Genomic DNA, 17,391 nt, shown 5'->3' with positions numbered 1-17,391 from the left:
CTAGATACCAAATTAAATTTAGCACTGTTACTGAGGGCAGAACCCTTTTAAAACCATACTGTTATGCTTCTTCAGAAACTGCTTCATAGCCCAAATACTTTTTGAATTGGATATTGAAATGGACAGACTGGAGCTATGTATCTTAGGAAATGCTGGATATAAATGATTTCAAAAACAATTTGTCAAAAGTCCTTTAGGTTTTAGTCTTTTCATCCTTATATGTAACCACAAAAACTGTGTGTTATGTTTGCCTTTGTACTTCTCCATTAATATTTTTCTTTGCTTATAAATTAAAAGTCCAGCCAGGTGTTGAGAGTGCTTGTCTGAGTTGACCAGAGGCACGCAAACACACATCTCAATATGATATATATACTTGATATGGATGTGTATGTCAAAATTTATGTTACATAGAAATTATTAAAAATTTTAAATGTTATTTAGATGGAGGACTGTGGGTATACAGAGGTATTAGTAAAAGTTAATGTTGCATAAACTAGCCTGATATTATTTGTCAGATTTTATGTAAAAGAAACTCCCTTTTCTATTGAGTTTTCAAAGAATGAAAAAAGCAGTTGGACTCCTATAGTGACACATTTCTATATATATTTTTTCATTAGCAGAACTTATAACCAGAAAAATTTTTATTATTAAAAACAATTTAAGAGCTTGTAGAGAAGGGAATATAAGTACATAGTTTGTCATTCTAGTGTTGAAACTGGAAAATAGATATCTTCTGCCCAGTTCTTTCCCAATTTTATTACTACTCTAATGTTTTGTGCTTTTTGAAACTTCCTCATATTCATTTGGGTTAAGCTTTTATTTTAAAAATATTTTGAAATTCTTAAATGCAGATGTCTATATTTTATAAGAAAAGTTAGGTCTCTAGAACACAAATGGAATCCATGTTATAAAATTTGAACAAGATTTCCACGAAGTGAAACTTTTTCATGTTTAATGTAAGGGGAATTAAGTGCTAACTGATGATATAATGATATTACATTAGTAAATGGTATCCTAACTTGTCACAGAATTATTCACTTGTGAAACTCATTTTATAAGCTAACAGATGGGCAGAGATTCTATAGGTGATAGCCAAGGCTGTTTTATGCCTTTGTACTAATCTTTTAAGTAATGTAGAGAATAGACTTAGGATCCTGAGTTGGGAATGAACAGACATTATTAAAGAATAAGTTTCACTTGCAGAAAATCGTTATTTAAAAATCACAATACACCGATTTAACCTTTGTATAGTATATGACAGTCTACAAAACCTGTCCTAAATAGTAATATTCTCAAAGTTTGCAGTTTAAATATTTTTATCATTTTTTCACAATGTGATTCCTTTATGCATACACTTTTTTCATATACTAGGAATTTGGTTACAATGTAGCAAAACAATGAGCAGCAAATATTGGGAAAGTGAACTTTGAAAGGTAAGACAACTTCACATGACTGGTAAAGATACAGAATACATTTTACTGCACTTAGAGTAAATGCATTAAACAGAAGTATACAGTAAGTTAACAACCACACAAATTGTTCTGTTTGACATTTTAGATAAGAACATTTGTTTTGTACTTGGGACCATAAAGAAAATGTCCTAGGAACATCTAATTGTTGTTCAGGATCCACCATGAAGCTGAAAAGAGGAAAAATTTTTTTTTAAGTAATGAAAATAACTTCCAAAGCAAATAAAGTTCAAGGTGCAGATCATTTTTAAGGAAACCATCCCCCCATCCTTAGTTTGTAAAACTATCTTTCTAGTCACCATTTCCTGACTATTTATGCCAAGACTGAATTATTTCTATGCAGTTATTATTTGTACATTTTAAGAGTACAACAAAGGTCCAAAAGATAATCTTTTGTTATAAATAAATAGGGCTTGTCTTCGTAATGGGGTTATAAATGCTGTAAAGATAAAATTTTGTTGTTGTTGTTGTTTTAATCTACCCAATACCAACAATAGTTTGGAAGCATTTTATACATTATATTTCCTAATATAGATTTAAGAAAGGTTGAGTATAAGCAAGAGAAAGTGTTATAAATAATTTTTTAGAATATAAATTAAATAGTAAAACTGGAAATGTTTTCCTCGATGAATAAGATAAACTTCTGGTAAAGAGGTACAATTGGTAGAATGCTATGATAGACAGCAAATAAAAAAACTTAAAATTTTCTTTCAAAACTCTTATTTGCTGGCAAGCAATCTTTTTTTTTTTTTTTTTTTTTTTTTTTTTTTTTTTTTTTTTTTACTAAGAGGGATAATGTATTAAGTTGTTCATTAACAGTCAGGGCTGGCAAGCAATCTTTATCTTCTCATAACCACAGGACTTTGTCTTATAGCAAGAAATCAAGGGATATTCTTTCTCAAAGACTAAGTTCTCATACGCTTTAAAAAAAATATTTATTTGGGGCCAACGCTATGACATACTAGGTTAAGCCTCTATCTGTGGTACCAGCATCCCATATGGGTGCGAGTTCGAGTCCTGGCTGCTCCACTTCCGATCCAGCTTTCTGCTATGGCCTGGAAAAGCAGTGGAGGATGGCCTCAGTGCTTGGGCCCCTGTACCTATATGGGAGACCTGGAAGAAGCTCCTTGTTTGATCGGCCCAGCACCAGCCATTGCAGCCATTTGGGGAATGAACCAGTGGATGGAAGACCTCTCTCTGTCTCTCCCTCTGTATATAACTTTACCTCTGAAATAAATAAATCTTATATAAGGTGGGGTGTGGGGCGAGGAAGAGATCTCTCTCCCATCTGCTGGTTCCCTCCTTAAATGCCCACAGTGGCTGTGTCTGAGGCAGGCTGAAGTCAGGAGACAAGAGTTTAGTCTGTGTCTTACATGTGGTTGGCAGGGATCCAACTACTTAAGCTATCACCTGTCTCAGGGGATTTTGAAGCCCCAGGTATGCCACTATGGCATGCAAGTAATCCCAAGCAGCTGTTCCTCTCATGCCTTTTTTGTCTAAATGGTTTATGATGGCTATGATCTTGGGCAGCCATTTTCCATTAAGTCTTATTTGAATGATTTTCACACTTTAGAGTTCATAGAAATATATTTTAGTTTATATTTTTATATTCAGATGCAGTCTAGTTTACTTGCTCTATTTATTGAGGTATACCTCAGGTATATCACTTAACAAACAATAAAAACAGTATTATTAGAAATGATAATTGAGTTAAATTAGAAATATAAACCTACTTATCCTTGTGTTTACAAATATAATAGCTACTTTCTTTCAGAATTTAATACTAGCTCTAAATATGTTCAGCTAATGTTTTTATTTTTAACACAACCAAATAAAATACACAAAAAGAAGCAAAACTGGCTATTAAAATAGTATTAGATGTCTTGTGGCTGTTAAAACCCCTAAATGTTATTCATATATGTTAATTTCAGCTTTTTGTTCAGGTATATCTGCCTGATGATGCGATTATAAAACTTTAAAATCAAGTCAAGGGTGGAGAGTATGGGTGGACAGTTGGCACAACAGCTAAGAAAATGCTTGGGATACTAGCATTCCAAATTGGAGTCCCAGCTCTGCTTTCGGTTCTGGCTTCCCCCTATTGCACTCTTATGCTTGGATCCCTGCCACTGAAATAGGAGCCCCGAATTGGGTTCTGGGTTCCTGGCTTCAGCCTGGCTGAGTCCTGGCTGTTGTGGACATTTTCAGAGTGAACCACCACATAGAATATCTCTCTTCCTTTCAAGTAAAATAAGGAACAAAAATTTAATTATTAAATGTTAAAAATGGTTTGAGATAGTTTTAAAAAATTGTTAGAAACAAGCCTTCTTTTTGGTTTTTCAAATTCTAGTGATCATTATTTGAACTTGATGTGATAATGTGAATTAATGCAACATTGAACTACAATTAAAAGGTATTAAATCTGGGCTTTAGAACAATAATCCAGTTTTATTTGTGCTCAATTTTTCTCTCTAGGAAATGCTCTGAAAGAATAGTATAATGCATATACCATTGATATTAATGCAAAGAAAGATAATCAGTGAGAATGAGGACATTAAGTTGGGTCAGAAACTATCTGATTACATTTCCAGGTCTTGCTATAGCAATTATCCCCCTCATAACTCACTAACCTACCTTCCTATAGTCTCTTTCTACTGTATCTTTGCTTAGGTGTTTTCTGTCCTTGAAAGATTCAAGGCATCTGCATAAGGACAAGCTATTTCCTTTTGTTTTGTATAACTGAACCAGTGCTTTCAAGATTGAGGCTGAAAATGGTTGACAGCAGGTGCAAAAATCACAAGTGGCAGGACTTCCTGGAAATTCTCATGATTGGACATCATCATAAAGATTTGTCACTTTGTTCCAAACACTGTACTGCTGCACTAAAGCAGGGGATGTGAAACTAAGATGTGGATCTTGCTTATCTGTGTTCTATGTATAAAGGCTACAGTAGTCATATTTATGAAGTTTTGGTCTATGCCTTTTCTGCCAGTTAGAGCAGACTGTTCAAGCCTGATATAATAATTAAGCCAGGACTTTCTTGGGAAAATTGAAGGCAGTCTGTGAAGTCTGTTCCTTACTAATCTGTGCTCCCATGCTGTCACTTGCACCTTTCTTCAAGCTTTGGTGCATGCTTATTTAAACTGAATCAATGAAGTAGTGAATTATGAGCAATTTCAGCCATATTCATGGCTTTCATGTTTGAGAACTAAATTTGAACTATATAATGAGAGAAATTTCACAAGTTTACCATTCTCTGTTAGACAAACCTGCCCTATAACAAATACATTAATGAATGAGGGAGTTGGAAAGCATTCACATTAGATCACCAAGCTTTAATTCCACAATTTTTTCACTTTCCATTCCACCTTCATCTTGCTAAGGTTAATTCCTGACTTAGGATTACTGTATACACTCCTCATTCTGACATTCTCACTGCATTTTGCCCTCTTCCATTTGTATCATATTATGAGCCTGACTCATACCTTTGTACCAGTAAGCCAAGCACTCACTTCTTGTATTTGTTCATGTCTAGAATTTATCAAAGTACACTTTCCATCTTTACTTGTCCAGGTCTCCTCTTTTAAGGTCCATATTCATCTCCTTCAACTGTTACAGAGGAAGAGATTACTTATTTCATCCAAGTCCACAAGGCATACTTTACTCCTAGTTATTACTATTTAATGCCTTGGGGTGGATTGTTTTTCTGGAGTCATTTGTGTTTGCTAAGATTTCTATGAAATTGGACAGGAAACACTGTATATTTAGGGACTGCATTTTTATTTTGAACCCTCTCTCGATCCCAACACACTACTTGTTCAGAACTCAGTACCAGTAAATGAGCTAAGCACTCCAGTAACCCCAGGACCAAGTACGTATTAATCATCACTAACTGTATGTTTAACCAGTAATGAGTAGATTAAGACATGAATTTTGGTTTTCAGTTTTCTTAAATAAGTTTTGGCTAGGCCAAATTTCTTAGACAAATTCATTTCAGTTTTTTTTTCTATTCTCTTTGCTTCCAATTTAAATATTATTTTAACAGCTACCAAAATAAATATTTCTCACATAATTCTGATTTCCAGTTTATGGATCACTTATTTTAAACTTGTATTCAATACGTTAAATTACTATGTGATAAAACATTTGAATCACTTTTGAATTCTCATGGTTTGACTTGTACTTTAAGTTTGTTAAAATTTTTGAAGTTCACCAGCAAATGAACAATAGGTTTAATTACCCAGGAATACAAAAAGGGTCAACTGAGGACTAACAGCAATAGAATAAATACATAGGTCTCTATTTCCTTCACTCTGCCCCCAAATTTTAAGAGATAAAAATAAATAATGAAGAGTATCATTGAGAAAGCAAGTGGGGGGGGAGTGCATACCATCTTTTAAAAAACAAAAGATACAAAAGCACATAGAAGTATTGTGAATCCATGATAATTACCAGGAACAAGCATAGTAGATGTGAGTTCTGGAGTTTCCAAGAAATCCACATTACTTCTTTGGAATGTCTTGCTATAATTCGTCTGGAGGTGGCTGCATAAATAATTATAGGTTAAGGCTGTGTATTTTTATTCACAGAGTACAGAAGAGATCAAAACAAGATGGCAAGGTTTTGGATGATTTGATTAAGTGCCTGGGTGCAGACGTCTTTAAATGCTTATTTATCTGAAAAAAGGACTTGAGTAGTTTAAAAAATTGTCATCAGAAATAGTAGGAAAAAAAAAAAGAAATAGTAGGAAAAAGTTTTAAAATGGGAACATTAATTTTTTTAGAAGTTAAAATGAAGTAGACTTTAATTATAGCAAGATTTTTTAAACAGAGAGGATCTTGGCCGTCATGGTGTTAAAAAGTAGAATGGCTAAGAGGAGGGTTGAATTTTCTATCCCTAGAGAATAAAACAAAAGTCATCTAAAAGTGTAGGCCTGGAAGACTGGAGTTGAATGAATTGCCTTTATGTTCCAGTCTGTGCCTGAAGTACCTCTGTTGTCATTTTGCTTTTATTATATAGCACAAAGTGCCTTCACAATAGCCACAAAAATAAAACTTTTAGGTGAAATATGTCAACTGAATTTCAAGTGCTCCATTACTTCCAGTGCCCTGTACAAACACTGTGAAAATCTGGACATAGTGGAGAGCTATATTATGTGGGACTGTTTAAATAATCTCCAAATAGCAAAAACATCTTTCATCCTATTTTTCTAGTTACATATTTGTACTAGTAATCATTTTAATTTCAAAGAAGTTGATTTATTTTTAATGTTTCCCAACAATGTCTTGAATTCCCATCTTTATTATGTTTAAAGACATTTAGAAAAATGATCGTTTTACTGTAAAATAAATGAGAAGCACGAAGCTTCTTCGAAAAAATTCAGAGGCAATGCTTTCCCTCTCCAATTTTCTGCATCTTTTTGTCTCCGTGCCCACTGTCATCCCCATCTGCCTTAGATACAACACCTATCTAAATCATCTCACCTTAAAGTATCATTAAAATGGTAGCATTGGCAGTAGGATCATTGCCCAAAATATTTGTGCTTCAAGATGGAAGTGCTTTCTGATCCATAAAATTCCTAAAAGTGTGTGAATCATGGTAATGAGCAAATGAGACAGGTTTTAAGGTAAGTTAGATGAAACTTTTCCTAATATCCCAAAATTACATCATGCATAATGTCATCTCCCTGGCTTCACCAAAGTCAGCCTTGTTCATAACTTACCTATTCCACACACTACTATTCTCCCAGAACTCGTAAATCATGTAGCGAGATTCATTTGAATGTTTCTGTATAGAAATGCTGAAATGGAAAAGAAAAAGCATAATCGGCCACTAGAAATTAAGGAAGCAAACTAGTTTTCTAATCGTTTCTGGATGTGGTAGGAAACAATCACCTCCATTTATAGGAACCAACCTAAAATGCACGAAAATCAAGCAGGTTTGTCAATGAATTGATTAATCTGTCTAGCATCATGAAGACAGTGTCAATAAATTAGATATCACAAATGAAGTTCAGGTAAAATTTCATTCATGCATTCAGAATGATTTATAGAACATATGTTGTGCCAGGATTTAGGAAAATGAGTGCATGCCATCTGCTCTTGCCCTCAAATATATTTGGATACTACTGAATTGTTACTGTTAACCATAATGGCTCTTGCCAAAATCTTAGCCTTATCCATCCCTGAATTGACAGCTTATGTTTGGAGTCCTTTGCTATGCACTGTTTGAGTCTCCTGGACCACACTTATACAATTGAATCTAGTTTGCATATGCTTAATGGTTCCTTTTTGTTTTGTCTTTATACACACAACACACACACTCACCTCTTAACTTTGGATCAAATTTGGCCCACATTCTGGCCATACCCGCAGCCTAGTTATTGGTATTGTGGCGCAGAAGGGTTAAGTTGCAGCTTGCATCACCAGCATCCCATACAGGACCAGAGGTTTGAGTCCTCGCTACTCTGCTTCAGATCCAGCTGCATGCTATTATGCCTGAGAAGGCAACAGAGGATGGCCCAAGTGTTTAGATCCCTGCCACCCATGTGAGAGACCTGGAAAAGGAGCTCCTGGCTTTGGCCTGGACCAGCTGTGGCTATTGTGGCCATTTGTACAGTGAACCAGCAGGTGGAAGATTGTCTCTCTCTCCTCCCTCCTAGAGGCCAGCTGAAAAGTTGAGGTGAAGACTGGATTTAATCCTGCAGACGTGTGAGATGATTAGGAATTTGAAGTGGGGAGAGTAACATGGCTGGAGCTGTTAAAAGATCTTTGTTGGTTGGGGCGGGGATATAGGGGGATGTTGAGCTGTCACTTGGTATCCCTCATCCTATTATCAGAATTCCCAGGCTTGGTTCCTTTTTGCATCCAGTCAAGCTTCCTGGTAGTATTCCTTGGAGGCAGCGGATGGCCCAGAAATGTGGTTTCCTGCAACCCTTGTAGAGACTATGATGGAGTTCCTGACTCCTGACTTCAGCCTGGCTCAAGGCTCATTTCCAGCTGTTGTGGGCAGGAGGAGTAAGCCAGCAGATGGAAGGGGTGTGTGTGTATGTGTCCTTAAGCTTAAAGACATTTCTGATGGAATGTGGAGTATGGAGGTCATTCATACAAAAGAGAGGTAGTGAAATAGACATGATGAACTTACAAATTAATGTGGATAGCAAGGAATAAAGAGGGGGCAGGCTGATAAATTTAAGGAGTAGGATACCAACATAAAGATATACTCAATTGTAAAAGCACAGCTTGTTAACAGGCCTAGTGCTTTACAATATATTCAGATTAGAAAGCAAAATGAGGGGACAGAAACAAGGATTTTTTAGATTCAAAACAATTTACACAGCAATTTATGAAGTTAGGATTGACCTAAGTGTGACCAGCAGGTGGCAGTAACAACACACACAAAAGTTAATTCTTTTCTCTCCTTGTAGTTCAGTGTTTTTCAGTTATCTAGATCATTAAAGTTTAGTATAGTGAATATAGTAAACCTTTCACTAAAAAATCTGATAAGAATCGAGTAGTAAGTAGAATATTTGATTTTCTAATCCTAGGAGTTCATGGCTGGGATTTTTGGGGGTTCCTTGAAATCCCTGAAGTGATCTGCAAATCTGTGCAGTTTTCCTTTTTATCTGGGAAGGGAAACTGTAGCCTCCTCATAGTCTCAAAAGGCTCTGTAAACTAACAGTGTAACGGACAAATGTTAATCTAATGCTGTTCTCTAGGATGAGGCTTAAAATACTCAGCCTGCTACTTCAGGCTGCTGTTAACTGCCTCCTGCAAATTATTTCACTGTGTTAATTATTACATTAAAAGCTCACTAATCCAGCTTTCTGAACCTTTCATTTTCCAGAGTAGCCTCAAAATTATAAGAAATTGACAAAATTTTACCGTAATGCAGAAGCTTTAGAATTGTCGCTCCCCCTCTTCGTGGAGGAACGACACAGAACCCTGCCTGGGCTTCACATCCGAGTCACGGCACCATTATGTCGCTCCCCCTCTTCGTGGAGGAACGACACAGGACCCTGCGCTGTTCTTTCTGTCTGCTCGGCCCTCCCCGGGTTTGCTGCTGGTTCTTCCCGGGTTGGCTACTATCCCTTCCACCTCCGTGGAAGGGCAGTTCCCCCTGGCCGCATTCCCCACTTCCGCAGGGGAGCGGCACACCGCTGGCCGGCTTTCTCGGGGGCTGCACGGGTTCCCTTAGATGTTCCCCATAGATGTTCCTGGTGCATGCCGTCTCTCTCCTCCTTTATAGTCCTCCTCCGCCAATCCCTACTCAGCTGCCCACACGCCGAGCACGCCGCTCTCCTCCAATCAGGAGCAAGTCCTACAGTTTATCAGTTGAACTGGAGGCAGCTGTGCGGAAGCTGTTTACTTCTCTCCCAGCGCCATATTGTGGGAGAGCAGATGCATAGAATAAGTCCTAATTCGAGTAACTTAGTCCAGTCCGGATTGCTCCCCACAGATCCCCCTTTCTTTTTATTTTTGGCGTTGATACGCGCCTGTCTTCGGTGTCCCGCGGCACACACTCTGCTCTACTTGCTAGAGTTGCCACAGGCTCTTACAAGTCCTATCAGGCAAACCGAATCCGGGTCCTCTCTTCGCCATGTTGTGAGGAGGTTTTTAGGCGCTGATGCGTGCCTGTGTTCGGTGCCCTGCAGCGCATGCTCTGCTCTGCTAGAACTGCCTGCAGGTGTTTACAAAACCTATCAGGCAAACCGAATCCAAGCCTTCTCATTGCCGTATTGTGGGGGAGACTTATTAGTGTTGGTTTGTGCCTATCTTCGGTGACCTGCAGCTCATACTCTGGTCGAGCTGCTTGCTGGCGCTTACCGCCTTAATTAGGCAGACCGAATCCAAGCCTCCTAATGGTTGTATTGTGGGGAAGCCTTACTGATGTTAATTCGTGCCTGTCTTCGGTGACCTGCGGCGCATAAGCTGCTAGCCGCCCAGGTGCTCATCGCCTCACTTAATCAGGCAGGCCGAATCCAAGCTTTCTCATTGCCATGTTGAGGGGAGGCCTTATTTTTCTCTATTTCTCTATCTCCGGGCATTCCTATTTCTCCCATTTTACTTCTATCTTCCAGCATTCCTATTTTTCTCACTTTACTTCTAAACTTCTGTTTCTCTTATCCCTGCGGCTTTCCGGCACCTCGCCCCGCCGGCGGGTTCCCGGCTCTGCGCCGCTTCAGCCCGCGCGCCTCTCTCATCTGCGCAGCTTCCCGGCTTTGCGCGGCTTGGCTTCGCGCGCTCCGCGGTCTCCACGCTTAACCCTTTCGCGTCTGAACAACGGCCTACGCCAGCCCCGTTCCCTATCTATTCACGCCCCGTGCTCTCTCTGCACGCGGCGGCTTCCGCGAGTAACACAGCGTAGCTTACGTGTCCGCCACTAGCATTCAATCTAAGTTCCCCGGGCTAGCCTGGCGAATTCAACCCAGCGTACGTCTCCGCCCCACGGTTTGGCTTCCCGTCCTTTGCTCCCCGGGCTAATCAGACGGATCCCAATCAGGCTCACGTTTCAGCTTCTGGTTTCAACTTTTCGCCCCCTATTCCCGGGCTAACTTCAGAATCCCAAAGTGGCTTTCGTGTCCGCCTCGGCCTGCCCCCCGCGGCTTCAATTTCCCTAACACTTTTCTCTACCCGGTATGTTTCCCTAAGTTTTCTTCCAACAATATTCCTCCCTCATTTCTCCTGGCCTCTCCCCACAGTCCGCGTCCGAGTCTGTTTGTTCTAGCTTTCACTTTCACTTTCGACCTTAGAGATTTCTCCCAGCTTCCCCCCGTAGTCCGTATCTGAGTCTATGCCTAGGCTTTCAATAGCTTCTTCCGGCACCCTTTTCGTCCGGCTTTTCCCTAGGCTGTTTGCTAGTCTCTCTCTCCGGTAATTTCCCAGTTCCTCCCGTTTCTTCCCTCCTAAGTTTCCTATCCGTTCTAGGTTTCCTATCCGAGTCACGGCACCACTATGTCGCTCCCCCTCTTCGTGGAGGAACGACACAGAACCCTGCCTAGGCTTCACATCCGAGTCACGGCACCATTATGTCGCTCCCCCTCTTCGTGGAGGAACGACACAGGACCCTGCGCTGTTCTTTCTGTCTGCTCGGCCCTCCCCGGGTTTGCTGCTGGTTCTTCCCGGGTTGGCTACTATCCCTTCCACCTCCGTGGAAGGGCAGTTCCCCCTGGCCGCATTCCCCACTTCCGCAGGGGAGCGGCACACCGCTGGCCGGCTTTCTCGGGGGCTGCACGGGTTCCCTTAGATGTTCCCCATAGATGTTCCTGGTGCATGCCGTCTCTCTCCTCCTTTATAGTCCTCCTCCGCCAATCCCTACTCGGCTGCCCACACGCCGAGCACGCCGCTCTCCTCCAATCAGGAGCAAGTCCTACAGTTTATCAGTTGAACTGGAGGCAGCTGTGCGGAAGCTGTTTACTTCTCTCCCAGCGCCATATTGTGGGAGAGCAGATGCATAGAATAAGTCCTAATTCGAGTAACTTAGTCCAGTCCAGATTGCTCCCCACAAGAATGATTAGAGAGTATATCAGAATATGACATAGTAGTCATTAAAGTATGGCCCGGGAGTGGGAGTGGGCATTTGGCACAGTGGCCTGAGTTGCCACTCTGGATGCCTGCATCTCATGTCAGAGTGCCTGGCTTGGGTGTTGGCTACTCTACTTCCAGTGAAGCTTCCTGTTTAAGTGCATCATGGAAGTCAGCAGGTGAGGGGATAGCTCAAGTACTTGGGTCCTTGACTCCTACGTGGGAAACTGGAATTGATTTCTGGGTGTGTGGATTTAGCCTGGCCTAGCCCTGGTTGTTGTATTTGGGGGAGTGAACCAGCAGATGGAAAATCTACCCCCCCACCAAAAAAAAAAAAGGAACACCAAAATATCTGCCATCTCTCACTTATTAGCTACATCACCTGGAACTATTAGTTAACCTCAATTTCCTCATCTGTGAAATGGTGAAAATAATAGTACCATAAAGATTAAATAAGGTCTTGCTTAGCCTCGTATTTGGTGTATGTATATATATATATATATATATATACATATACATATATATGACATATATATGAGTGTTTTATTTTTTATTTGAAAGGCAGAGAGAGCAGGCTTCTGTCATTGGTTTACTCCTTAAATGCCTACAACAGCCTGGGTGAAGCCAGGACCAGGGACTCAGTTCCAGTCTCCAGCATGTGTAGATGTTCCTAAGTACTTGAGTCATTTTCTAAGATGTACATTGGCAGTAAACTAGGATGGAGAGTGGAGTCGGCACTTGAACCCAGGTATTCTGATATTGGATGGCATTTTAACCACTGTGCCAAATACTTGCTCCAGTGCATGTATATGTGTAATGTGTATGTGCTTAATTAGTACCTAAAATGAAAGCTTTTTAATTGGGTGAATAGTGATCAAGTTTTAATGGTACTGAAGTAAAAAGATTAGGGGAGAAAAACATACCAGAAAAGAAACTGAGGGAAAAATAGACATCTGTGAAAACCATGAGAATCAGCAACCTGATAATATAAGTCCTGATGATAATGGCAATGATGATTTATGGCATGCATTGCTTTGTTCCAGGCTTTGGTCTAAACACTGTACATGAATTAAGCCATTGTACCTTCACAGTTACGCCCAGGATCATGTGGCTGACACTGTCTATTGTTGCCCCAAATAGTACTTTTCTCTTGCTTATAGAACTCTGTCCTAGTTAACTTTGCAATAGGTCCAATGTAATAAATCAGTGCTGGATGGAGACTGTTAGTGACAGTTTTAGTCCTCTCTGTTGGATGCTTGTTTGCTAGTCTCCTGTAGCCAAGAATGGCCATGTGACTTGAGCTCTGGCCAGTGAGCTGCAGAGGGAAATGTGCTGGGAAACAGAGGCTCTGGGACAACAGTCACATCCATAGATCACACATGAAAGGACAGCTGCTTGGGATTGCTCACCTCTGTCTGACCACCAGCTATCTGTTGAAGAACCAGGTGGCAGAGCTGACAGACCCTGGAATCTTTGCTAATAACCTCAAACTATGGAAAAAACATTGAAATTGCTATCTTCGGTCTTAACTGAGAGCAATAAATGAAGTTAGGATATAAACCGCTTTCTCTAAATTACACTTGAAAACATTCCTGACTGTACAGGTTAGCGCTATTGTTTTCTCCTTTTCCTTTCCATTGTTTATAGATAAGGAATCTGAGCAACAGAGAGGCTAAATAATTTACCCAAGGTCACACGGCTGTCAGTGAGTAAATCAGAATTTGGATTTGGGGATCATAGTTCCAGAAGCTGCACTTTGACAGCATCGGAAGCCTAAAAAGTGTGACATGCAGATGCAGTGATGACTGAGTACAGATGCTGTCTTGAAGCAACGTGGGTGAAAGTGCTAACCACAACGGCTCTACAGACTGGGTGCTTGCAGTTAAGGGCCAAACAGACCAAGGCGTAGCAATGACATTTAAGGACATTACTACTTGACGCCACACAATACAGATGACACATATGCAATAATGACAGCAAGAAAAGGTTAATTATGCAGTTTTTAGATATATTGAAGATGCTGTTAAAGACATCAAATGGTTAGATTGCAATTATTTGCAAACTTAAAAATGCGTGACTCCTCTCTGAACTATTGCTTTTGTGACTCTAATAACCAAGAACACCCTCTTTCTCCTTGACATCTTCCTATTTTCTGTGACACTTAACATGTATCTGCTGAAGCAAGAGTTCTTTGGCTAAGTTAGTTGTCTCTGGGAGCATCACTATGAGTTTCAGCCCTGAACTTGCAGAGACCCTGAATATTCTTAGAAGCTCGGAAATCAGTAAAATAGCTTCCAAGGGAAAAGAACATGGCTCAGTAGCAGCTGGAGTTATAGGTCTTGCCTGAGGCAATGGCCCATAATGGACTGCATTCTCCCTCCCTCAACTCATGTGACCCAACCAGCAAAGACAAGACAAATTAGAGGGACAGTCCCCATAGAGCTCCAGGCTGAGCTCTAACATCAGTACTGATAAATGATTAGTAGTTCCATGCAGCACCATTAGTTCTGTTTTCATTTTTAAAAGATTTATTTATTTGTAAGAGTTACAGAGGTAGGAATAGAGAGGTCTCCCATCTGCTGGTTCACTCCCCAATTAACCACAACGGCTGCATCTGGGTCAATCCAAAGCCAGGAACTTCCTACAGGTTTCCCAGATGGGTGCAGGGGCCTAAGCACTTGGGCCATCTTCTGCTTTCCCAGGCCATAGTAGAGCTGGATTGGAAGTGGAGCAGCTGGAACTCACTGCACCACAGCACCAGCCCCCACCAATAGTTCTTAAGGATGTCTCAGCATTGATCCTTAAAATATGATCCCACATTCATGTTCCCTAGGGTCGTGAGATACAGGTTTGAATGCAATCAAGCTCTAGAATTTTATAGCTGAGAGTGACTTCAGAAATCATTTGGTTTGGGGCTGGCACTGTGGCGCAGTGGGTTAAGCTGTGGCCTGCAGTGCCGGTATCCCATATGGCCACTGGTTTAAGTCCTGGCTGCTCCACTTCCAATTGAACTCTCTGTTAATGTGTCTGGGAAAGCGGTGAAAGATGGCCCAGTCCTTGGGCCCCTGCACCCATGTGGGAGACTCAGAAGAAGCTTCTCGCTCCTGGCTTCGGTCTGGTCCAGCCCTGGCCATTATAGCCATTTGGGGAATGAACCAGCAGATGGAAGACTTCTCCCTCTCTAACTTTGCCTTTCAATCAAATACAAATAAATCTTAAAAAAATCATTTGGTTCAGGACTGGTGTGTCATAGTGGGTAAAGCCGCTGCCTGCACTGCTGGCATCTCGTATGCATGCTGGATCAAGTCCTGGCTGCTTCATTTCTTATCCAGTCCCTGCCAGTGGCCTGGGGAAAGTAGCAGAAGATGGCACAAGTACTTTGGGCCCTTGCCACTTGCATGGGAGACCCAGATGAAGCTCATGGCTTCTGGATTCAGGTTGGCCCAGTGCTGACGATTGGGGCCACTGGGGGAGTGAACCAGCGGACAGAAGCTTGGTCTCTGTCTCTCCTCTCCTCTCTCGCTTTCAAATAAATAAACAAAGCTTAAAAATAATTTGATTCTCTTTAATAGCTGTGAAATTTTAGGCCAAGAATATGGTCTTGCTTACAACTTTGATGATTGTATATCCTGTTCTTCTAAGTAGATTGTAAGATCCTTGAAGCAAAAACTATTCACTTGTTCTCTGGTGTCAAACATGGGTCTGAGAATACATTGTAAATGCCACCTATATGCAATTGGCACTTCTGCATTGCTAAACTGGAATTTTTTTTTGACAGGCAGAGTGGACAGTGAGAGAGAGAGACAGAGAGAAAGGTCTTCCTTTTGCCGTTGGTTCACCCTCCAATGGCCGCCACGGCCGGCGCACCGCACTGATCCGATGGCAGGAGCCAGGTACTTATCCTGGTCTCCCATGGGGTGCAGGGCCCAAGCACTTGGGCCCTCCTCCACTGCACTCCCTGGCCACAGCAGAGAGCTGGCCTGGAAGAGGGGCAACCAGGACAGAATCTGGTGCCCCAACCGGGACTAGAACCCGGTGTGCCAGCGCCGCAAGATGGAGGATTAGCCTACTGAGCTGCGGCGCTGGCCTAAACTGGAATTAATAAGCCTTCATAACTACACAATGTAAAGAATAACATCAGTGTGAGTGAATGAAAGTGTGAGTGTGTGTGTGAGAGAGAGATGCATGGGTCTACACAATTGATCTGCTTGAGTTTATTGGCTCACTTAAAAACTAAATTATTATGACAAATGTGCTAAACAAATATTTAGATGGCAAAACTTTTCTAATTCAGTGGCTTGAATTTAAGAAAATCAGACCTTGTTATATTTTGAACAGGGGAGGTCTTTGTCCATTTTACCCGCAAATCTAATTTGAGGATAACTAAGGGCCGGCGCCATGGCTCACTTAGTCCTCCGCCTGCGGCGCTGGCATCCCATATGGACACCGGGTTTTAGTCCTGGTTGCTCCTCTTCCAGTTCAGCTCTCTGCTGTGGCCCGGGAGGGCAGTGGAGGATGGCCCAAGTACTTGGGCCCCTGTACCCGCATGGGAGACCGGGAGGAAGCTCCTGGCTCCTGGCTTCGGACTGGTGCAGCACCGGCCATAGTGGCCACTTGGGGAGTGAACCAATGGAAGGAAGACCTTTCTCTCTGTCTATAACTCTACCTGTCAAATAAATAAATAAATAAATAATAAAAAAGGATAACTAAATGTTGGCAAGAATTTAACATAGGTTTTGGAGTCAGAAAAACTTGAGAAAGCTGTTTAATTTATCCAAGATTCTTTCCGGCTAAGCTAGATTCAATATGTATCTCTGATGATTTCTTTTTTAAAGATTTATTTATTTGAAAGGCAGAGTTAGAGAGAGGTAGAGGCAGAGGCAGAATTGGGGGGTGGGAGGAGAGGTCTTCCAGCTGCTAGTTCACTTCCTAGATAGTCGCTGTGGCTGGAGCTTAGCCAGTCTGAAGCCAGGAGCTTCTTCCTGGTCTCCCACGTGAGTGCAGGGGCCCAAAGACTTGGGCCACGTTCTTCTGCTTTCCCAGGCCATAGCAAAGAGCTGGATGGGAAATGGAGCAGCTGAGATTGGAACCACCACCCATCTGGGTTGCCGGCACTGCAGTGTTTGGCTTTACTTACTATGCCACAGCACTGTCCCCAGTATCTCTGATGATTTCTAAAAGATTAAACAGGAGGGGCCAGCATGTAGCATAGCAGGTAAAGCTTCTGCCTGTGATGTTGGCATGTCACATGGATGCTGGTTCATGTTCTGGCTGTTCTACTTCTGATCCAGCTTCCTGCTAATGTGGCTAGGAAAGTTGCAGAAGATGGCCCAAGTGTTTGGCCCCCTGCCATCCATGTGGGAGACCTGGATGAAGTTCCTGGCTCCTGGCTTCAGCCTGGC

The 17,391-nt window shown here is 41.5% G+C and overlaps 1 protein-coding gene across 1 annotated transcript in view; it reads right to left on the bottom strand.

Annotated features, from left to right (window-relative positions):
• Positions 1–204: 204 nt before the first annotated feature.
• Positions 205–17,391, bottom strand: part of NECAB1 (N-terminal EF-hand calcium binding protein 1) — a 228,087-nt gene continuing 210,900 nt past the window's right edge. The window contains exons 11-13 of the mRNA XM_002710683.5: positions 7,189–7,266; positions 5,919–6,010; positions 205–1,639 (exon numbers count right to left, since the gene is read on the bottom strand). Coding sequence (XP_002710729.2) covers positions 1,611–1,639; positions 5,919–6,010; positions 7,189–7,266 — 199 coding nt within the window. The 3' untranslated portion in view covers positions 205–1,610. The remainder of the gene's footprint in view (positions 1,640–5,918; positions 6,011–7,188; positions 7,267–17,391) is intronic.

The sequence above is a fragment of the Oryctolagus cuniculus genome, chromosome 6 (assembly GCF_964237555.1).
Source record: "Oryctolagus cuniculus chromosome 6, mOryCun1.1, whole genome shotgun sequence".
In the NCBI taxonomy this organism is placed as follows: domain Eukaryota; kingdom Metazoa; phylum Chordata; class Mammalia; order Lagomorpha; family Leporidae; genus Oryctolagus; species Oryctolagus cuniculus.
This window is presented reverse-complemented; position numbering and strand designations above follow the sequence as displayed.